This window comes from Chlorocebus sabaeus, chromosome 10, assembly GCF_047675955.1.
Source record: "Chlorocebus sabaeus isolate Y175 chromosome 10, mChlSab1.0.hap1, whole genome shotgun sequence".
Lineage (NCBI taxonomy): Eukaryota > Metazoa > Chordata > Mammalia > Primates > Cercopithecidae > Chlorocebus > Chlorocebus sabaeus.
Window position 1 is genome coordinate 94,429,583 of NC_132913.1, and position 24,951 is coordinate 94,454,533.

General features: G+C 37.8%; 1 protein-coding gene across 1 annotated transcript in view; it reads left to right on the plus strand.

Moving 5' to 3' along the window:
* The first annotated feature begins 491 nt into the window (after positions 1-491).
* CPO (carboxypeptidase O) overlaps positions 492-24,951 on the plus strand; it is a 30,634-nt gene continuing 6,174 nt past the window's right edge. The window contains exons 1-7 of the mRNA XM_007966017.3: positions 492-607; positions 10,841-10,937; positions 16,731-16,832; positions 19,562-19,666; positions 20,887-20,997; positions 22,105-22,195; positions 23,346-23,548. Coding sequence (XP_007964208.3) covers positions 540-607; positions 10,841-10,937; positions 16,731-16,832; positions 19,562-19,666; positions 20,887-20,997; positions 22,105-22,195; positions 23,346-23,548 — 777 coding nt within the window. The 5' untranslated portion in view covers positions 492-539. The remainder of the gene's footprint in view (positions 608-10,840; positions 10,938-16,730; positions 16,833-19,561; positions 19,667-20,886; positions 20,998-22,104; positions 22,196-23,345; positions 23,549-24,951) is intronic.

Genomic DNA, 24,951 nt, shown 5'->3' on the forward strand with positions numbered 1-24,951 from the left:
CATCAGAAAAAGAGAAGGCATTTGACCCCAATCAAAGCCTTAGATTGAAAGAGGAAGAGGAAATTCTGAATAATGACCATGTCCATTATGACCAGAGCAGAGTATTCTTTCTGGTCTCATGAAGAGGCTCATGATTCAGAAAGACTAGCCTACTATTCCCATCCAACCTGTGTGAGGGGACGAGCAGGAATGACTGCTCTTGAGTATGAGTGATGGGGATTCCTAGAAATACTCCGAGGTGACTTTACATAGGGAGGAAATTTATTTCAGGATCTGGTGAAGTTGAGAGCTCACATAAATTTGGTTTTAGAGAAGAAATGAAATATCAAATGGTACAGCATTTCCCCCATTGGAAAAGGTGGTTTGAGGACATGATAGAGTTAATAAAGCAATTGCCCGAGTCTCTTTCTGCTGAGACATCCACTAAATGACTTATCTCATCTTGATTGTGGGAGCCACAGTCTTGATGCATTCATTCTCAAGGACACTTGATCCTCTGCCAGAGAGGCCCAGAATTTTCTAACTTACTCTGTGGCAGAATGAAGCCTCTGCTTGAAACCCTTTATCTTTTGGGGATGCTGGTTCCTGGAGGGCTGGGATATGATAGGTGAGTGTAAAGTGGGAAGAGGGACTGATTATTATGATTTAGATTGTCTAAATTGAATGCTTTTTTATTAAGACCAAGGCAGCTGGCTTCTCCTTCCTTGCTACTCATGTATACCGCCACGAGACGAGAATAAAAAAGACCACTGAAATTTATCACTGAATAATAATAGTCCTCTAATAATCCTTGAATAAATGAATAAATATCTAACAAACATTTCCTAACACAATGCATGACATATACCAATAGACATGTCATGTTTTGTGATTGGAAAAAGAAAATTGTAATGCAAATTCTATATCCCTCATTTTCATAGTATCTCAACTGGTAAATCACATTATCCTAATTATTAAGAAAAATGTTAAAATGACCAAATAATTTCATCTAGAGATAAGTACTATTAATGTTTTCAGATAGCTAGCTAATTATGTATGCAGCACTATTTCTGAAATATTTCAGTTACATTGTATTACAGAAATTTTCCTATGGCATTAGCAATTTATTTAAAACATAGTTGAAATTGCTAATAATATTCTGTCATTTAGTCAATTCTTGCTCTGACATTTTTACAAATAATGCTGTGATGAGCAACCAGCTACACAATTTTTTGTGCTTTTTCAAATCTTTGATTATTCCTCTAAGAAGTGGAATTATTGGGTCAGTAGCTGAGGAAAATCTAAGAATCTTGCTATACATTGCCCAATTATCCTCTAGAAAGATTACATCAATCTACACTTCCAATAACAGTGTATGAAAGCACTTTTTAAGTGTTTGGCAAATTGACAAGTAAAAAATACACATTGTTGACTTCCTTTGAATTTTTTGATTTATAATAAGAGTAAATATTTTGTCTTGCTTATTACTAATTTTATCATTTTATAAATTGCCCATTAATGTCATTTGCCCATTTTTGTGGTCTCTCCCTATTCTTAATGAATCATAAGTTCTCTAAATACATTCTATTGAAATATGTGTCTGTGTGTGTGTGTATAGTTTCCACAGAAAGTGTGTTTTTCCCTTGTTCATACACAAATAATTATTTTGTTGATTTAGCATATCTCATGAAGTATATGTGGTTATAACTGGTATTTCCTCTTTTGCTTCACAGTTAAAGAAATCTTGCAATGAACTTGCTCTCACATAACATAGAAACTCATTCCAATTTTTGTCCAACAGTATTTGTGTGACCTCAGCTTGTTCCTTATCTTTATAGACAGTTCAATTTCAGATATGTACAGAGTCCAGGATCTCTGTAATATCAAAAACCTGTTCGAATATTTCTTTCTCATTTTTCCATTAGTTTACTTCGTTTCATATACATAGTGCATTTATTTTCCTTTCTGAAATTCCTCATCCATAAATTGGAAACGAAGACTCTTACATATTTTACAGGAAAATATGAAAAAAAAAATTAGGCTGCTTAAAAATATCAAGAGCCTTAAAACATAAATCTTTTGGCCTAGTGTTCCTGCCTCTGGACATCTATAGTGAGGAAATAAACTAAAGTCTGAAAGAGTTTTATGCAGCTCTGAGATGCAGCTTTATTTATAATATATATATTCTAATATTTGGAAACAATTGAAATGTCTATGTTAGGTTACATAAATGCTGATATGTAATATAGGACAATGGGATATTATTCATACAATAGAAAAATAAGTATAAAACTTTTTAATGGCATAGGAAAATATGTGTTTTATGCTAAAGAAAAGAGGCTGCATATAAATCTAATGGAGTACTTTAAAAAATAAAATAAAAATATGTACTAAAATGGTAATTGTTATCTTTGGTTGGTGATATTTTTCCCTTCCCTCAACTATTATTCATTTTGCAAACATTGTGCAATGAATGTGACATAAAACTTTTATTTAAAAAATTAGATTCCAAGCCCAGGTTAAATTATGGAAGTGATTAGGCTCAGGCAGTGGGACTCAGATAAGACAGTTTCCATTGGACAGTTCCTCATGACTGCACTTGACCGTGCTTGTCTTTATTGGCCGTTTTTATTTAAATTATTAGTTATTGATATAAAATAATGGTCCCTTTTATGTAACTCTTGCCAACTCAAAACATATGTTAGCTGCAATTTTTGATGGTCTTTATTCACCATGCACGGTAGTAGTCTAGAAAATTTAAAATTAATAAAAATTACAAGCTTTTAATATTTCTCTTGAACATTTAGGAAAGTAGTCTCCCATATATTATACATTGCATACATCCTGAAAAAGTGCAACTCTGTATAATCATGTGGGATTCAGCAATATCAATCAAATGGCTTGAAAATGTTCATCCTCTTTGATCTACTAATTCTTCTTTCTGGAATGTAGCTTAAGGAAACAATAGAAAATTAGAACAAAGATTTACACAAAAAGCTATTATCTCTAGAATTATTTACAATAGCATAAAACCAAAAAGGGACATAGCTTTAATATCCAGCATAGAAGAAAATATTTAAATAAATGATACTATGTAACATATGCTTACTGTCAAATAGTGTGCAACCATTAAAGAGGTTTCACTGGTTTGAGGAAATGTCTTTGGTAGAATACAGAATACAAAGAAATGAATACAAAATTATATATAGATATAGATATAATCTGTACGGCATTTAAGAAAAATAAATGCACAGATTAAAGTCTGGAAGGAAATATGCCAAAATATCAGTAGTTGTTACTCAACAAAATGTAATTATTGATAATTCTTCCTTCTCTTTTCTATTTTTCTCTTCTTTTTTCACCTCTCCATACTTTCTACATTTTCCATGTTAGGCATATGTTAATTTTGTAAGCAGAAAAATAAAGTCTGAAAATACAGAACTATCATGAAATATTTATGTAACTATTTCTTCACCAAGTATTTAAAATACAAAATTTGCCTCAATATTCATTAAGATTTTTTTGCCTCTTTATACATTCCAGTCAAAATGCTATCAGACCATCATCTTTGATCTGCAGACTTTATTAATAATGTACCCCAAAGGATCATTTTCTCTATTAAACATTTTATGAATTCCCGTTCAAAAAGAATACACAAAGTACAATAATCTTTTCATTTGATCGGTGAGATGAGACCGGTGATAATTTGGGAGATAGCCAACTTTTTCCCTCCTTTCTACATGTATTATGCATCACCCAAGAAATTGCCTAGAAACAGAGAATAGCCTTTTCTAAGTATACGGTTTAAGCATTCATTTGAACAAAGTATTCAAGTTTCTGAGGCTTAAGTATTGTGTTTTAGTTCCATATACAAGTGATAAGCATTTTTAATATCAGGGGCTTTCACTTAAATCCCAGACCATTCACTTTTTTTGCATATGAAATGGACCCAGTTGTTTAGTGCTGGGCTTAGGGAGTAACAGACTCACACAATTTGTAGACATTAGCCAAGAGTGAGGCAAATGCCTGAGGATGTTAGGTTATCTTTATTTAATTTATTCCCCTCAGTGCTATGGCATTGCCAGGGAATCCCAGCCCAACTGAAACAGGAATTCACCAGGTGCAAACCCCACTTTTTAGTGTACTCACTTTCCTAGACCACTGAGTAGATAACTGTGATAAGGGAAAACCCAAACATTTGCTAAACTATGTGAAGGAAGGAAGAGCAGCCATCATCCTTGTTCTCAACACCATTGCAGAACCATCGTCAATGATCTCATTTCCTGGCAGGATAGGTTGGGCCAAACAGCCAGTGTGAGGAATGAGAGACAGGGAGTGGGGGGTTGGGGGAAGTTAAAAGAATATCCTCTTCATTTGCTTCATTCCCTCTCCTCTTCCCATTCTGAGAAGGGATTAAAATGATTTTCTAGTGACTTTATAATACTTATTTTTACTATCTTTATAGTCCCAATCAGAGATAGACAATTTGGATGATTTTTTAGCCCCTAAAAGTGGACTAATTAATACTTCACCCTTATTTTCTAGGATGTAATAAAAGAATAGTTAAGCATATGTCACAAAGTCTTCAGGAAAAAAAAAAGCCTGGGATAGTAGTATATACCTTAAGAATTATTGTTACTATCAAATGAAGATAGATAGATAGATAGATAGATAGATAGATAGATAGATAGATAGATAGATAGATTATAAACAGATAGATGGACAGACATGATACAGATATCTATCGAGTTTTTAGAACAGTTTCTAGCATACACAATTGCTAGTAAAATATTGGTTGTTATTATTGGCTATGCTTGAGTTTGGAATTCTGCCTCTCCTGACCTTAATATACTTTGTGCACCATTTAATGGGTAGTTAATCAGACACTAGCTTATACCTTATGTCTTGTTATTTAATGGCTAAGTTATTTTGCTTTTGATGTGTTTATGTCATACTGTCTTAAGCAGGTTTTTAATTCTGCAAGAAAGAAATCTTCTTTTCAATTACTGCTACCTATTACTACTTTTGCATAGAGTAGTAAGAGTATATAGCCACTGGGTTGTTGAGTGAGTTAAATAAGATAATAATATAAAGTGCTTTGACCAGTGCCTAGCATATAGTGCTCAGTAAGGGTTAACTATTGTTAGTATAAAATATACATATTTGCTGATTAGTTTATAAAGACATGAAATGTGCTCCTGAAAATGTATGTTAAGAATGAATTTTTATGAATTTTAAATACAATAGAAAATACATGTATTTTCTTTACAAAATGATAATCTTTTGTAAAGCAAGCAGCCTCAACATATTACTTCCACTAGTATATATTTTTGTATTAAAATTTCTCACTCCAAAGCACCCTCGTTTATTAAAAAATCAAATGAATGGTAAATATTAGAAATACATTTGTGAATAACATGAAGAAGATAAGTGTTTCTCAACTATTACAATATAAATAACATTTATTTCTTTTAATCTTCTTTTAAAATTCATTTTTATTGTTTTAACCAATTATTTAGACAATCCTATCTCATGAAGACATTGAGAGTGTCTTTTCATTTGGACAAGCTAATAGGGCAAACTTCATTCAACAATGTAATAAAACATTTTTAATTTTGAGGACAAAGAGCTTCTGTTAAGTTCAAATTATTATTAATATTACTAACAATTAATAATAAATCTAACTCTAAGTTTAAAGTAGTGGAATTGTGTGGAGAAATTGATTTCCATTCAACTAGCTTAATGTGGTACATGATGCTAAGTGAACCAGAAAAAAAATAAAATTAGGACTTACATAGATATAACTGGAACTTGTGTTTTAATTAATTCTATCAAAATATTTTGTAGTTTGGCATTATTTGAGGATAATACTAGTTGGATGGCTAAATTATTCTTTGTACAATTTTTATTTTTAATATCATGAAGCAAAATAGGGCTGCTGCTTTGTTTTGAATTGTATTTTAACACTTACTAGGAATTGACTATGTGTCAGAAATTGTGCTCATTGTTAAACACAGATTATCTTATTTAATCCTCATAAAAATCCCTTGGGAAAGTACTATTATTATTCCCATTTTACAAATAAAGAAATGAAGACTTAGAGAAAGAGAAGATACAATACTATTTTGAGCATTTTTTGAATGCTCAAGAAAATATAGAATAGGTAAAAGTCATAGAAATGTTAGCTAATTAGATCTCTAACACACTTCATTGCAACTCAGTATCACTATACAAAAGTTTGTACCCCAGCAGCTCCACAAGTTCATGCTCCAATGCCATTAACATAGTAGTCATTCTGTACATATTTGCTGGGTAAATGAATTACCACTTAATATGCCCTGACAATAAAAATATAACCCCATTCCTTGCTTACATAAAGCATTTAAACTAGGAAACTAAGTAATTCAACAAATGTTTGTATGGCTTAGAGATAGAATATTAGCTGTATAACTTACTAGCTCTGTGACTCTTTGCAAATTACCTAATTTCTCTTGGTCTCATTTTCCTCATTTGTAACATACGGAGAAAAACAATTTACAGAGTTGTAGTGAGCATAAAATTATACACTGTGTATGAATGTTTCTCTTAGGTGTGAGCACAGTATCTGGTAAAGAGGCGGCACTGAGTAGCTCTATTAAGCAGTCTGTTAAAAAATAAAGCATAAATAGACATTAGGAATAAGCCCATATCTATTAAAAAATTGAATAGATAGTTAATTAGCCAGGCATGGTGGCACATGCCTGTAATTCCAGCTACTCGGGAGTCTGAGGCAGGAAGATCGCTTGAACCTGGGAGGCGGAGGTTGCAGTGAGCCGAGATCACACCATTGCACCCCAGCCTGGGCAACAAGAGCAAAACTCCGACTCAAAATAAATAAATATTTTAAAAATTAAAAAAAAATTTTTTTAAAGATAATTAATAATCTTGTAAAACAGAAAGCACCAGGCCAGGATAGGTTCACTGGTGAATTCTGCCAACATTTAAGGAAGAAATTATACCAATTCTCTGCAGTCTCTTCTAGAAATAGAAGCAGAGAGAATACTTTGTAACTCATTTTATGAGATCAGTATTATCTTAACACCAAAATCAAAGAATTAAAGGAAAAGAAAATTAAAGATCAATATCTCTCATAAACACAGATAGAAAAATCCTCAATAAAATATTGGCAAATCAAATTTGGCAATGTATAAAAAGAATTAGACACCATAACCAAGTGCAATTTGTCCCAGGTATGCAAGGCTGGTTTGACATTCAAAAAATCAATTAATACTATCTGTTCTACCCACAGGCTGAAGAAGAAACATAACATGATTATATAAATAGATGTAGAAAAAGCATTTGACAAAATCTAACACACATTTGTGATGAAAAAGGTGGTAGGGAACTTCCTCAACTTGATAAACAACATCTCCAAAAAATCTACAGTTAACATTATACTTAATGATGAGAAACTAGAAGCTTTCCTACTAAGGTAAAGGCAAGGATGTTCCCTCTCAGCACTCTTTTTCAACATTGTACTGAAAGTCCTAGCTAATGTAGTAAGACAAGAGAAGAAAATAAAAAGTATACAGATTGGGAAGAAAGAAATAATACTGTCTTTGTTTGAAGATGACATGATTGTCAATGCAGAAATCAGAAAGAATCAACAATACAAAAGTCTCCTGGAATAAGCAATTAGAGCAAAGTTGTAGGATACAAAGTTAATATTAGAAAGTCAATTGATTTCCTATGTAACATCAATGGACAAGTAAAATATCAAATTAAAAACAAGTTACCATTTACATTAGCATACCTCAAAATAAAATACTTAGATATAAATCTAACAAAATTTGTACAAGATCTGTATGAGGAAAACTAAAAAACTCTAATGAAAGAGATCAAAGAAGAACTAAACAAATGGAAAGTCCACGTTCATAGACAGGAAGACTGAATACTGTTAAGATGTCAGTTCTTCCCAACTTGATAGCAAGTTATTTAGTGGTTATTGACAAACTGATTATAAAGTTTTTATGGAAAAGTGAAAGACCCAAAATATTCAACTCAATATTGAAAGAGAAGAATAAAGTCAAAGGACTGACAGTACCCAACCTCAAGACTTAATATAAAGCCACAGTAATCAAGATAGGTGTTATTGGCAACAAAATTAACAAACGAATCAAAGGGAGAAAACAGAGATCCCATAAATAAACCTACATAAATATAGTCAAAAGATCTTTGACAAAGGAACAAAATAGTCTTTTCAGCAAATAGTGCTGGAACAGCTAGACGTCCAAATGCAAAATAAGTGAATATAGACATAGACATTGCACCTTCACAAATATTAACTCAAAATGTATAACAGACCTAAATAGAAAATGCAAAACTATAAAACTCTAGAAGATAACATAAGAGAAAACCTAGATGACTTTGGTTATGGTGATGAGTTTTTAGATACAATACGCATGGCACAACCCATGAAAGTAAGAATTGATAAGCTAGACTTCATTAAAATTGGAAACTTCTACTTTGCAAAAGACAATGTTAAGAAACAAGAAGACGTCGGCCGGGCGCGGTGGCTCACGCCTGTAATCCCAGCACTTTGGGAGGCCGAGGCGGGCGGATCACAAGGTCAGGAGATCGAGACCATGGTGAAACCCCGTCTCTACTAAAAAATAGAAAAAAATTAGCCGGGCGCAGTGGCGGGCGCCTGTAGTCCCAGCTACTCGGGAGGCTGAGGTAGGAGAATGGCGTGAACCCGGGAGGCGGAGCTTGCAGTGAGCCGAGATTGCGCCACTGTACTCCAGCCTGGGCGACAGAGCGAGACTCCGTCTCAAAAAAAAAAAAAAAAAAAAAAAAAAAAGAAACAAGAAGACAAGCCACAAACTGACAGAGTGTATTTGCAAAACACACATCCAATAAAGGACTGTTATCCAAAATATATAAAGAACACTTAAAACTCAGCAACAAGAAAAGGAACAACTTGATTAAAAAATCGGCAAAAGACTTGAACAGACATCTCACCAAAGAAAATATAGAGATAGCAAGTAAACACAAAAAAAGATATTCCACATCATATGTCACTAGGGAATCACAAATTAAAACAAGATAATAATATTTGTTAATAAAACAAGAAGATAATACTTTGCACCTATTAGAATGACCAAAATCCAAAACACTATAAAACAAATGACAACACTAAATGCTGACAAGGATGTGGAGCAACAGGAACTCTCATTCGTTGCTGGTGAGAATTCAAAACGGTACAGCCACTTTGCAAGACAGTTTGGCAATTTCTTACAAGACTAAACAAACTCTTACCATATGATCCAACTATTGCACTCTTTAGTATTTATCCAAATGAACTGAAAACATGTCAACACCAAAACCTGTACAGGGATGACTATAGCAGCCTTATTCATAATTGCCATATCTTAGAAGCAGCCAAGGTGTTCTTCAGTAGACGAGTAAGGATAAATAAACTGTGGTATATCCAAACAATGGAATATCACACAGTGCTAATAAAGAAATTAGCTTATTAAGCCATGACAAGACATGGAGGAAACCTAAATGCATATTATTTAGTGAAAGAAGTCAACCTGAAAAAGCTGCATACTGTATGAGTCCAACTATGTTACATTCTGAAAAGACAAAACTATGGAGAAGTAAACAGAGCAGTAGTTGCCAGGGGTTAGGGAAAGGGAGGGATAAATTGGAAGAATACAGAGGATTTCTAAGGCATTAAAACTATTTTGTGCCTGGCTCAGTGGCTCACACTTATAATTCCAGCACTTTGAGAGGCTGCAGCAGGAGGATTGCTTGAAGTCAGGAGTTTGAGACCAGCCTGAGAAACACAGTGAAACCTTGTCTCTACAAAAATTAAAAATTAGCAGAGTGTAGTGGCTTGCACCTGCAGTGCCAATTAATCGAGAGGCTGAGGTAGGAGGATATTCTGAGTCCAGAGCCCAAGGCTGCAGTGAGCTATAATCATGCCTTGCAGTCCAGCTTGGGTGACAAAGTGAGACCTTGTTTCAAAAACAAAACAAAACAATTTAGTATTATATTATAATGGTAAATATGTGTCACCAAACGTCTGTCAGAATCCATTCAATGTACAAAGAACGAGCCTTAATATAAACAATGGATGATGTTGGGTGATAATGATGTGTCAAAGTAAGTTCATTGATTCTGACCAATGTATCACTGTAGTGTGGGATGTCTATAGTGGGGAGGATTCTGCATGTGTGAGAATAGCGGGTAAATGGGAACTATCTGTATTTTCTGCTTAATTTTTATGTGAACCTAAAAGTGTGCTAAATAATAAAGTTTATTTTTAAAAAGATATACCATTGCAGAAAAAGATTACTTCTCACCATTATATGCAGTACAGTAGTTAATATTGCAGGGTCTTCAGTCAGACTGTCAGGGTTTAAATCCCTAATAACACTTTCCCTGTGATTCAGTTTCTTCATCTCTGAAACAGAGATAACAAGAGTACCTATCTCAGAGTTTTAGAGAGAAGTAAATGAGATTTAAATTGCTTAGAACAGTGCATGTCTTATAAGTTTCACTTCAATAAATCTTAGTTATTATTTCATACACAAATTTTATTTTTATCTACAATGTTCTGTTGAATCATCCTAGCCTCCCTGCAAGGTTGGAATAATTGTCCTCACTCTACAGATGAAGAAACTTCAGCTCAGAGTGGCTCAATGGCTGCCTAAGGTGTCACAATTAGTAAGTCACAGACCCAAAGACTCCAACACAGGCCTTTGTCCTCCAAATCCTGTGCACACTGATTCTACTACCTTTTTCATCAACCCACCAACCCTCAGGATATCCCAGTTTCATCACTGCTTTTCCTCTTACTTTCTTCCCTTTGCAGATCCTTAGCACAACACAGACAAGAGCTTGTGGACAAGCCAGTCAGTCCACGGAGCCTGGAGACGTATTCCTATAACATATACCACCCCATGGAAGAGGTAAGGAAGGACACATGGCAGGAGGTTGGTGGTTGTCACAACCCACTTTCGAACAGGCAAAGAATGGTTCACTATTAATATCCATGCATTAGAGAGGCTGAAAATGTGGTGTTAAGATCTGTCAATACATTGAGTTCAAGGGATTCCTGAACATCTCCCCACCCACCACCACCACTGAAGCTGTGAAAACTGGTGATATGAAATTTTAAAAAATTAATAACAAAAAGAAAATGGTCAAGAACATCCCAATGAGCCAGTTTTGCTGCTGTGAACATGAACCAGAATTAAATTTTATTTTTGTTTGTCAAGTTCTTAGCAAGTTTAAGCTGGCCAGCATTGCTGTTTACATGAGTGTGAGGTAGAGAAGCCTTCTGATTGAATCATATTTAGCTGAAAATGTGTTTTTTGTAGGATTTACAGGACACATGCAGTAGTTCTTAAGAGGGGAAAACTTTAAAAAATTTTTTATAATCTATGCATCTGACAAAGGGCTAATATCCAGAATCTACAAAGAACTTAAACAAATTTACAAGAAAAAAAATACCCATCAAAAAGTGGGCAAAGCATATAAACAGACACTCCTTAAAAGAAGACATTTATGCAGCCAACAGACATATGAAAAAATGCTCATCATCACTGGTCATTAGAGAAATGCAAATTAAAACCACGATGAGATACCATCTCATGCCAGTTAGAATGGCAATCATTAAAAAGTCAGGAAACAACAGATGCTGGAGAGGTTGTGGAAAAATACGAATGATTTTACACTGTTGGTGGGAGTGTAAATTAGTCCAACCATTGTGGAAGAGAGTGTGGCGATTCCTCAAGGATCTAGAACTAGAAATACCATTTGACCTGCAATCCCATTACTGGGCATATACCCAAAGGATTATAAATCATTCTATGATAAAGACACAGGCACACGTATGTTTATTGCGGCACTATTCACAACAGCAAAGACTTGGAACCAACCCAAATGTCCATCAATAATAGACTGGATTAAGAAAATGTGGCACCTATACACCATGGAATGCTACGCAGCCATAAAAAAGGACGAATTCATGTCCTTTGCAGGGACATGGATAAAGCTGGAAACCATCATTCTAAGCATACTATCACAAGGACAGAAAACTAAACACCACATGTTTTCACTCATAAGTGGGATTTGAATAGTGAGAACACAGGGACACAGAGAGGGGAACATCACACACCGGGGCCAATAGGGGGGTGGGAGTCTGGGGGAGGGATAGCATTAGGAGATATACCTAATATAAATGACGAGTTGATGGGTGAAGCAAACCAACATGGCACATGTATACCTATGTAACAAACCTGCATGTTGTGAACATGTATCCTAGAGCTTAATTTTTAAAAAAAGGGGATAGAACCAAAAAAATTATGTTGAATGTACCTTTTAAGTATAAATAGACAAGACCATGTAAATTATACCTTACAACCACACCCTCTGTAATCTCCATACAGTAAAACTGGAAAGGTCAAAATATTATTTAATGTTTTACAATGTATATGAAAATAAACTGAATCACAGCTTCTCTCCCCAAAAAAGAAATATTTGTATTGCTACTAAGATAAGTTTGGTGGTTTCCAAAATTGGATACAGTGAAAAATTAGCTTCTACTTATGTACATGTGTGTATGTATGTGACATTATACAAATCTTTTTTGAGGTATAAATTTCTAAATAGAGTTACTGGGTCACATTGCATGCCTACATTTTTATATAAATGCACAATTTGCCCTTCAAATGACCTTTACCAATTTATTCTCTCAGCATTTGGGAATATATTCATATTTTCCAAAATTTTTTTCAACAAGTACAAGAAAAGACTTACACTTTCTTATATAGTAGTCACCCCAAAGTACTGAAAGTTCTACAGTTTTGAAAAGGTCCAGTATGGCCCATGGACGCTTTATGACCTGGTATCAGAGATGTGTTCACACCTGGCTTGAGCACTTGCTGGCAGTGTGACTTTCACAAAGACACTAAACTTTTTAATCCTCAGCTTCCTCATCTGTGAAACAGAAATAGTAGTATCTATCTTGTAGCATTGTTGTGAGAGTAAATGAAATAAACAATACTACTATGTACTGAACAAGCAATAAATAAAAAATATTTGTTGCTGCTACTGGCTGCTATTTGTAGCTCTCTCAAGACTTAAGGCATCTGCATCTGACCTAGTCCCATCACAGATATAAACGCAACTACGCATGTGGTAAGCTGTTATTCTTTTCAGTGAATAGACTGAAATGAAAATACCCTCACTCGAGTAAGTATTATTACTGTTATAATAAATTTTATCTATACCTATCCCATGCTAAAACGAATGTCAATTGAGATATAACAGTTTTCAAATAGGATATTTGTTATCCCTCAATTAACTTTTTTTTTTTTTTTTGAGACGGAGTCTTGCTCTGTCGCCCAGGCTGGAGTGCAGTGGGCAATCTCAGCTCACTGCAACCTCCACCTCCTGGGTTCAAGCAGTTCTGTGCCTCAGTCTCCTGAGTAGCTGAGATTACAGGCACCAGCCACCATGCCCAGCTAATTTTTTTTTGTATTTTTAGTAGAGATAGGGTTTCACCATCTTTGCCAGGTTGGTCTTGAACTCCTGATCTCTTGATCCACCCACCTTGGCCTCCCAAAGTGCTGGGATTACAGGTGTGAGCCACCATGCCTGGCCAATTAACTATATATAATAACTGTATATTATTTATTATATTTACTATAACTCTTGGTTGTTGTCTGTCAGAGACATCAACTACATAGAAATTGATTGTAAGAGGTGTGAAATGCTGATGATTGTCTGAATATGTCTTATGTTTGTGAATTTTCTTATTGCATTCACTGTTACGGAACCCCAAGTTATGGACTTCCAGACCAAGGTGTAAGAACTCTTTCTAAGCACAACATAAGACTTGTAAGTAAATCAGCCACTATTCAGGTCTACTCAATTGAATCAAAACAACTAGCTTAGGACTTGATACAGAAACTTCTGTTAGCATGTGAGAACATGTGAGAAAGCCATACTCGGGTCTTCTCTAATCTTGGAACCATGGTGTATTAGTCTGTTCTCATGCTGCTATAAGGACATACCCAAGACTGGGTAATTTATAAAGGAAAGAGGTTTAATGGACTCATAGTTCCACATGGCTGGGGAGGCCTCACAATCATGGTGGAATGTGAAGGAGGAGCAAAGGTATGTCTTACGTGGGGGCAGCAGGCAAGAGAGTGTGTGCAAGGGAACTGCCCTTTATAAAAGCATCAGGTCTCCTGAGACTTATTCACTATCATGAGAACAGCTCAGGAAAGCTTGTCTCCCACCCCATGATCCAATCACCTCCCACCAGGTTCCTCCCATGACATATGGGGATTATGGAAACTACAATTCAAGATGAGTTTTGAGAGGGGACACAACCAAACCAATGTATTCCACCACTGGCCCTTCCCAAATCTCATGCTGTCACATTTCAAAACCAATCATGTCTTTTCAACAGTCCTGCAAAGTCTTAACTCATTTCAGCATTAACTCAAAAGTCCACAGTCCAAAGTCTCATCTGAGACGAGGCAAGCCCCTTCCACCTATGAGCCTTTAAAATCAAAAGCAAGTCAGTTACTTCCTAGATACAATGGGGGTACAGGCATTGGGTAAATACAACCATTCCAAATGGAAAAAAAAATTGGCCAAAACAAAGGGGCCACAGGCCCCAAGCAAGTCTGAAATCCAATAGAGCAGTAATTAAATCTTAAAGCTCCAAAATAATCTCCCTTGACTCCATGTCTCACATCCAGGTCACGCTGATGCAAGAGGTGGGCTCCTACAACCTTGGACTGTTCTGTCCCTGTGCCTTTGCAAGGTACAGCCCCACTCCTGGCTGCTTTCATGGGCTGGCATTGAGTGTCTGCAGTTTTTACAGGTGCATGGTGCAAGCTGTCAGTGGATCTACCATTCTGGGGTCCAGAGGATGGTGACCCTCTTCTCACAGCTCTACTAGGCAGTGCCCCAGTGGGGACTCTGTGTGGGGTTCCAACCCCACATTTCCCTTCTGAACTGCCCTAGCAGTTCTTCATGAGGTTCTTCATGAGGGCTCTGCCCTTGCAGCACACTTCTGCCTGGACATCCAGGCATTTACATGCATCCTCTGAAATCTAGGTGGAGGTTCCCAAACCTCAGTTCTTGACTTCTGTACACCTGCAGGCTCAATACCATGTGGCAGCTGCCAAGGCTTTGGGCTTTCACCCTCTGAAGTCATGGCCTGAGCTGTACCTTGGCCCCTTTTAGCCATGGCTGAAGCAGCTAGGACACAGAGCACCAAGTTCCTATGCTGCACAGAACAGGGGGGCCCTGAATCTGGCCCATGATACCAATTCTTCCTCCTAGGCCTCCAGGCCTGTGATGGGAGGGGATGCTGTGAAGGTCTCTCACATGCCCTGGAGACATTTTCCCATTCTCTTGGTGATTAACAATTGGTCCTGATTACTTATGCAAATTTCTGCAGCAGGCTTGAATTTCTCCCCGGAAAATTAGTTTTTCTTTTCTATTGCATTGTCAGGCTGTAAATTTTCCAAACCTTTATGCTCTGTCACCTCTTGAATGCTTTACTCCCTAGAAATTTCTTCCTCCAGATACCCTAAATCATCTCTCTCAAGTTCAAAGTTCCACAGATCTCTAGGGCAGGGGCAAAATGCCTCCTGTCTCTTTGCTAAAGCATAACAAGAGTCACCTTTGCTTAAATTCTCAGCAAGTTCCTTATCTCCATCTGAGACCACCTCAGCCTGGACCTTATTGTCCATATCACTATCAGTATTTTGGTCAAAGCCATTCAACAAGTCTCTAGGAAGTTCCAAACTTTTCCACATTTTTCTTTCTTCTACTGGGCCCTCCAAACTGTTCCCAACCTCTGCCTTTCACCCAGTTCCAAAGTCGTGTCCACATTTTCAGGTATCCTTATAGAAGGACCCTACTCTACTAGTACTAATATACTGTATTAGTCCATTTTCACAATGCTGTGAAGACATACAAGAGACTGGGTAATTCATAAAGGAAAGAGATTTAATTGACTTACAGTTCAGCAGGGCTGGGGAGGCCTCAGGAAACTACAATCATGGTGGAAGGGGAAACAAACAAGTCCTTCTTCACATGGCAGCAGCAAGGAGAAGTGCAGAGCAAAGGGGGTTGGGGGTAGCACCTTCTAAATCCATCAGATCTTATGAGACTTATTGACTATCGTGAGAACAGCATGGGAAAAGCCCACACCCATGATTCAATTACCTCCCACAGGGTCCCTCCCATGACATGTGGGGATTACAGAATTCAAGATGAGATTTGGGTAGAGACACAGTCAAACCATATCGCATGGATATCAGCAAAAGATATCACTGGGATCCATAAAGATGGAAGAAAATCTCACAAAATAAGCCTGACCTGAAATTTCTGGCATGATTGTGTGCCACATGAAAGCTAAGGCTGGTGGTCAATTGAAGGATGTACTGTTACACAATGTTTCTGAAGTGTTACTGGTGGGTTATTCAAGCTGTTAATTCTTAATAACTTATTTGAAAGTGCAATGGTAGATCCTAAGACTTGGTGAGAGAACAGATTGTAAAAGAAAGGGAAACATGGGAGGTTTACTTTTCTGTTTCTTTTACCACACGGCTGTTGCAGTCTAGAGCAAAGATAACAGAGTTCAATGTGTCAGTGAAAGAAGCAGTTATCTTAATCAGAGGCATGCAAACAATCTTCCTGCTGATAGCCACAGTCCTCCCTTGCTGTTTCAGATCTATCAGTGGATGAGAGAGATCAGTGAGAAGTACAAGGAAGTGGTGACACAGCATTTCCTAGGAGTGACCTATGAGACCCACCCCATGTATTATTTGAAGGTGAGTGAGAAGTCTGAGAATTACCTTACCGGGAGAATTATCCAATCTGTGGATATGTGTTTACTATTCAGAGACTCTAATCAGAAGTGTGGAAAAGAGGCTATGCAGAATCACTTTGCTTTTTCCACCCCAAACTGGGCTGTTAAAGTTCAAAACTCGTAGATGTTCTTGCCTTAATCATCTGGGTGAAATCAAGTTCAGGAGTGAAGAGAATTTGGGAGAATTGAGTGGGACCATGGGGTTAGGGCTGAAAAACAGCAGGGCCCAGAAGTGGACAATGTCCACTGGTGCTTCAACCAGAGCCGTTCACTTCTCATGTGTATTTTAAGTTGTTATTTTGTTTATATTTTTAAATTTTAAAATTTTCTTTTAAAAAAAGAAACATGTTTGAAAACCACAGATAACCTTCATTTTTAGCTTCTTCCTTTTATGGTTAAGGGAACAAAGATCCAGAGAAGTGAGGTGACTTGTGAAAGGCCACACAGCCAGATGTCAGTATAGCCAGGGGTATAACCAGGTCTCCAGCGTCTCCTACCCCTTTTGCATGCAACATGACCAAAAGTATTTGGGACCAAAAAGCCATTTTTCCACAGGGCCAGGACCCCTGGGCTCCTGGTTCTAGACCAGTGATTTTTCAATTCGGGCTGGAAATTAAAATCACCTGGGAGCTGCCAATAATCCTTATGCCTAGACTCCACCTAAGTTAGTTAGAGATTTTGACCCAGTTGTTTCAGGATGGGACCGGGCGTACTTCGAACACTCTCTAGGTGATTCTAATGTGTAGCCAGAGTTGACAATCTCTGCACCAAACCAGTGGTTTTCAAAAGGCAGCACTTAAATCATCATCAGCAGCAGCAGCACCACCACCACCACCACCTGAGGGCTTGTTACAAATGCACACTCTCAGGTCCCTGCAAAGGTTTACTAAATCAGAAACTCAGAGGTTGGAGCCCAACAATCTGTTTTAACAAGCCTTCCTCCAGGTGATTATGATACACACTCAAGTTTCAGAACCACAGTGCATTTTTACACTTGATCATAGCCAAAAGGCTGAGAAGCGATACCACAGTGCATTTCTAACAAGTTCCTAGGTGACGCTGATACCACTGGTCCAGGACCACTGTTTCAGAACCACTACTAAAGTAGTACGACATTAAGAACCGGCGTTACTTAGTTCACTGCTCTCTTACTACTTAGTGTAGGTGTGTTAATTTACAAAGCACAGCCCTAAATTTGAAAGTTAACTACAACTCTTAAAAAATTATTGGCTCTGAAATAGAATTTACCCACGGATTATGTGAGCAACTGGTTGATATGTTAAGCATGGAGCACCTGCCTACCTGATTTTCTATAGGCCATCCAAGTCTATGCTAAAGCAGCCAAACAGACATCTAAATATCCTCTGCCTGGGGCATATTATAAAGAATAGAACATGCACATAATAAAGAGTTGATAAAGATAAACATGTAGTTAGCATACATGTACTAATAAAAAGGCTAATTATAAGAGAACAATTATAAGAGAATTATAAGAGGGTGCAGTGGCTCACGCCTGTAATCCCAGCACTTTGGGAGGCCGAGGCGGGTGGATCACGAGGTCAGGAGATCAAGACCATCCTAGCTAACATGGTAAAACCTCATCTCTACTAAAAATACAAAAATTAGCTGGGCGTGGTAGCACGTGCCTGTAGTCCCAGCTACTTGGGAGGCTGAGGCAGGAGAATCGCTTGAACCCGGGAGGTGGAGGTCACAGTGAGCCGAGATCACACCACAGCACAATAGCCTGGGTGACAGAGCGAGACTCTGTCTCAAAAAAAAAAAAAAAAAATTAAGGTAAGAGGTGGATTAGGAATTGTCCTGACAATTTGGAAAATAGATGAGGCTAAAAGGAGAAAATTCCTTGAATATGATAGATCCAGTCATGTGTTTATTTAATTTTGTAAGTTTCTCATAGAGAGGAAGGGAGCCTTCATCACCCCAGCTCCCAGCGGTTTTCAACAAATAGCCATGGTCTAGGCTATTTACAAATCCAAAACAGACGTGACTGTTCTAAGCATGGGAGTGTTAACAGCCTCTTCACCAAAGGGAATCCACAGTTAGCAGATTAATTCCCACCCACCCACCCCTCTGAAAGAGGGGAATCTTCCTTAGAGTGAGGCTGCACTGATGTACGAGAATAGCAAATGGGGAGAAGGAAAGAAGATTGGGCTGGCAGGGAGTCAGGGAGTCTCTCAGGGGAAGGGGAATTTGTGTAATTGAATCCATTTCAAATTTCAAGAATTTTGAGTGGAGATTGGGATTCATTTTAAAGACCTATAATTCTTGAATATTACCTCTTGTGCACTTCACCACTCTAAGTGAACTCTAAGTGCAAAGGTTTTATAAAGTTTATCCATATTTAGCCTCTTAGCTTGTGGATTAGAGGTTATGCTTTTATCTATAGTTAGGGAATAATTTAAGGTATAGGCAAGATCATTTTGGGGGTGGGTACCATGGGGAGTCAGTGCATGGTCCTGAGAACAACCATCAGGGTAACTGGCAGGAGAACAAGAGTAGCAGAGGAAAGAATCATATTGATGGCTGTCTCATTAGCATCCTTGCCTCCCTCTTGAAACAACAGAGTGGATTTTAAAAAGGGACCTCTAGGGTAATTAAAAATCTCATAACTTTGCACAGTGGCTTACAATAATCAGCAATTGTTTGGTAATGGGGCATGGATGTCTTCTCCAGATCAGCCAACCATCTGGTAATACCAAAAAGATCATTTGGATGGACTGTGGAATTCACGCCAGAGAATGGATTGCTCCTGCTTTTTGCCAATGGTTTGTCAAAGAAGTAAGTATCTTTAGCTTCCTCATACTGGTAAATCACCCCCATAAAATACCTGTCACTTCTTGGCTACTTACAAACCATGCTTCTTTCACATGTCAGTGATGCAACTCTTTACTGTGCTAATCCTTCACCTCAAGTGAAATAAAATTAATGAGTAACTTCACTGAAAACTGAATATTCTGATCTCTTTCCAGTGCATCCAAAATAATTTTTATTGGAGAGTAAACATATCTAAATGTAGAAGAACAAATGTCTATGGAGTCAGAGATGAGTTTGAATCCTGTCTGTGCCTCTTTCTAATAGTATTTGGCAAATTTTCTAGGTTTTGTTTTTGTTTTTGTTTTTTTGAGATGGAGTTTTGCTCTTGTTGCCCAGGATGGAGTTTAATAGGCTATCTCAGCTCAATGCAACCTCTGCCTCCTGGGTTCAAGCGATTCTCCTGCCTTAGCCTCTTGAGTAGCTGGTATTACAGGCATGCACCACTATGTCCAGCTAATTTTGTGTTTTTAGTAGACATGGGGTTTCTCCATGTTGGTCAGGCTGGTCTGGAACCCCTGATCTCAGGCAATCCACCCGCCCTGGCCTCCCAAAGTGCTGAGATTACAGGTGTGAGCCACCATGCCCAGCCAATTTTCTAGTTTTTCATCTGTAAAAAGAGTATGAAATAACTGCTTCATGGGTCTGTAGTGTGGATTAAGAGATTAGCATACAGAAAATACCCAGCATAGTGAATTTTTGTGTATTACTTATAATCTTCCCTTGAGGGAATAAGAAACCTTTAAAAGTAATACAGAATACTTTCTTGATCAGTTTTCTCAGAAACCCAAACACAGAGAAACCCATCAAGAGTAGTTCTCAGAGTGTTGTCCCCAGATCAACAGTATCAATACCAACTGTAAACTTACTAGAAATGCAAAGTATTGGGCTCCATTTCAAACCTAGTGAATTAGAAACATGTGGAGACAGGGATGGTGGGAGGTGAATGGGGTAAGGGAGAGCAGAGGCCAGCAATCTGTGTCTTAACAGGTCCCTCAGTGATTCTGATGTGTGATAAAATTTGGGAACAACTACCATAATAAGACAACGGAGGAGGGCTTGGGGGCTGGAGGGTGGAGGTTTGATGTGCAGTCACCTCTTATAATTAAGTTGAAATTGGTAGGAAATTAAGAGAGAAAAGATCTCTTCTCAAAATAATTCTGAACATTTCTTTCTTAAATTTCCAGATTCTACAAAACTATAAAGACAACTCAAGGATACGCAAGCTCCTTAGGAACCTGGACTTCTATGTCCTTCCAGTTCTTAACATAGATGGTTATATCTACACTTGGACAACTGTGAGTACAGCATGTTTGGTCTTGGGATGCATTCATGAACTAAAGCTCAATTCAGGTTAATTTTTCAGTGTTAGCCATTCCAGCTCTAAAAATGTTTTATACCTATGTAAAGAAAGAAACCCCATTTGATAAAAATCAGCTTAACATCTTTAATCAAACCATCTACATTAAGTCTAGGCCTGAGGAAGCCTAAGGCCTTTTTAGAGTTGAAGTCCATTACAGGTTTTTTCTTTGTTTCTTCCTCTCCTCTTCCATCTTCTTAATGTTTGTGGATTGCCTGCCACCCAATTAGGATTATATTGATAAAAATTCATGTACCAACTTGCATCCATGTCAAATCAGTTCTAGAAGCATAAAGGGAATGAATAATGTATCAACACAAAACCAGCCTACATTTTTCAATGCAATCATTCACACAGAGGGCAAACATCACATAAAGGCTTTTTATGCAGCAGACGACTGTCTCTTTAAAATGTCCCTGAAGTCTATCACTCCTCAACTAAGAGCCCCTATTTCTAGAGAGTATTCATTGCCTCCTCTTTTCCATTGCTCCCCTAAGGACTTCAGGGGCCCCTTTCTCTGGAACAGCCTTTCTGGCCTGGTGTGTGAATCGAGTCCTCCCTCTGAGCTTGTCTGACGACACTTGTCTTTATTCCCATCTCCATTCATCAGTCTTCAGCTTCCAGAAATGTGCAGAGACCATCTCTGACACACCTGGAACAGCCTTTTTCCATCTGTCAAGCTATTTCCCTTTCATCCCGTATCACTTGGACGTAAAAAATGACTCCAAAGCAAACGTTCCCTGAGTAAGCAGATCACGTCCACAGGCACTGCTAATCTGCTCATGAGGAAAAGGCCAAACTACTTCCTCCAATTTAATTGTTTACATGTATGTATACTTTTGGTTGTACAGATGTTCCTATTATTGGGGGCTACTAGCCCATCTGTAAGACTAAAAATTACACACACACGCTGCCTAATGTTAAAGGGAAGTTCTTCCAGATAATCCCAGGAAACATTTTTCATGTTCAAGGACCACCTATCATCACCAACACTGTGATTTATGAAACCTTAGAACAGCAACATCCCTATGCTCCTCTGCTACAGGATCGTCTTTGGAGGAAATCCCGTTCACCCCATAATAATGGCACATGTTTTGGGACGGATCTCAATCGAAATTTCAATGCATCTTGGTGCAGTAAGTACCTGCTTAGTAGATGAATTATGAACAAATATAAAGCTGAGAAGTAAGAAAAGAGATGAATTACTAAATGTATAATTTTTGAAAATAAACATCTAATATGGTACAGCTTTCTGGGCTTCCTAATGAGTTTTATTCCCTCTAACAGGATAATATTATCTAGATAGTAAGAGCTATCAGCATTCCAGTACAGGACTCTCTTCAAGTGAGGCTGGCTAAACAAGAACAAAGTAGAGCTAGACCAGTGTGGATATATTTCAAATCCATCCCTTTGTTTTTAAATATATGAATTATCATAAAGAAAAGAAAAATCAGAGACTTATCCTTGCAGATTATTTCATAGCAGGGGGTGGGCAGTAAACAAACCAAACATTTTTCTCTCCTTATGGCATTTTCATGTTTCCAAATCTCAATATGCCCAGTGAATTGGAAGCAAATAAAGAAGGAGGAATGGCTGAGAACGTTGCCATTAACCAGATGGGAAGGGTTAAAATTGAGACTTGGCAGCTGTGTGGTCTTGAAAACATTGCTTCATCTCTCTGCTTTAGTTTTCTTTTATGTAAAATGTGGGTCACAGTAACCCTACCTTATCAGTAGGTTGTTGTGGGGATTAAATGGGATGCTACTTAGGAAGTGTTGGGTACAGTACCTGGCAGATAAGAGGTGCTCAACTGATCATTCTTATTATTATTAATGAGTATTACAGACCACTTATGTCCTTGCTAAATAGCTCTAATGAGACTCAAGCTAGTAAGACATGAAGGAGAGACTTAAATCAAAAAGACAACGTCAGAACCTTACCCAGGAACCCAAGAACTGCTTTCCAGGCATTTGTTTCAGGACCCACCACAGGTTTAAGTAAAAGTATACTAAAATGCCATTTCATTTTGTGGCCCCTTTCCTGGGTCATGGAAGCATGGAATTTGTTTCTAAATCCTAACGTTATCCCTTTCTGCCATTCTGAGTTCCTTCTAGAATGGTTATCCTTCAGTGACTATACCAGTTGACTAATCTAGCCAGGACTAACTCAACCAAGGGCAGGCGCTGATTCTACTCACAGATGCCCCGAGTATGGATGACTCCTTGCCATTGGTCATTTCCAAACTGAGATCATGCAGCCTTCTTTGTGGTTTCTTCCATATTCTAGGCATTGGCGCATCTAGAAACTGCCAAGATCAAACATTCTGTGGGACAGGGCCAGTGTCTGAACCAGAGACTAAAGCCGTTGCCAGCTTTGTAGAGAGCAAGAAGGACGATATTTTGTGCTTCCTGACCATTCACTCTTATGGGCAGTTAATTCTCACACCTTATGGCTACACCAAAAATAAATCAAGTAACCACCCAGAAATGGTGAGTCCACAGCACCAAGACCTCCATAAAAACCTCAGCAAGACCTCTGCCTTCCTTTTTCTGATTTCCATTTCCAAGATTTTGGCTCCAGTTGCCCTTTTGTTCTCTCTGCTTATCCCTATATTCTTTTTCCTGCTTTTGCACCTTGCCAGGCGCCTGCTGGGAAGGCTTTGGGTTAAATGCTGCTTTACCTACGTTAATTAACTACCTGTTTCATAAAGTGTCAAGTTGGGAGACATCTTAGGTATTCATCTATAATATAAATGAGATGATTATGTTAATAATCTGCAGGAATGCACTTTCATTTCTGTAAATTCTCTTGAAGCTCCGTTCAGCAATTACAGCTTTTGAACCATGCTTTCAAGAACTTGCCAGCTGTTAGTGGAATATGGCATATCTAAAATAACATGGCTAAATAATATCTGCTCTCTTCTCTGCTAAACACAATGCTCTATTTTCTTCTAAACTCTTCCTTCAGTATTTGCTTAGGATTATTTGTAAGGGGAAGTGCCAGCAAAATGCAAGCTGGAGCAGGGAAACTGTTTTTGGTCTTATCCGGGTCCTTCTCTGAAGCTGTGTTTACCCAAGCACTGTTGGGCAGAATTACTGAGAAGGACTGGGCTCTTTGCCCTTTTGTGAACCAGAGGACAACAGACACAACTCAAAGAGAGGGTAAATTTAGAATTGCAAATTGCAATATTTGCTTTCCTTTTATTTTTTTTTCATTTTTAATTGTAGTAAAATAAACATAAAATTTACTATCTTAACCATTTTTAAAGTATAGAGTTTGGTAGTGTTAAGTATATTCACATTGTTATGCAGCCAATCACCAGAACTTCTTCATCCTGCATAATTGAAACTATGCCCATTAAACAACTTTCCATTTCTTCCTATAGGAGTCCCTGGCAACCATCACTCTACTGTCTGTTTCCATGAATCTGACTACTCTATAGATACCTCATATAATAGAATTGTGCAGTATTTGTCTTTTTATGACTGGCTTTCACTAAGCATATTATCCCAAGTTTCCCCATGTTGTAGGGTGTATCCTAATTTTCTTCCTTTGTAAAGCCAAATAACATTCCACTGTGTGGATACACTCCATTTTGTTCATCCTATCCACTTATCTGCCAATGGACACACTTGGGTTGCTTCCACCTTTTGGCTAGTGTGAACAATGCTGCTCTGAATATGCGTGTGTGAATCTCAATTAAGACTCTGCTTTCGGCCGGGCGCGGTGGCTCAAGCCTGTAATCCCAGCACTTTGGGAGGCCGAGATGGGCGGATCACCAGGTCAGGAGATCGAGACCATCCTGGCTAACACGGTGAAACCCCGTCTCTACTAAAAAAAATACAAAAAACTAGCCAGACGAGGTGGCAGGCGCCTGTAGTCCCAGCTACTC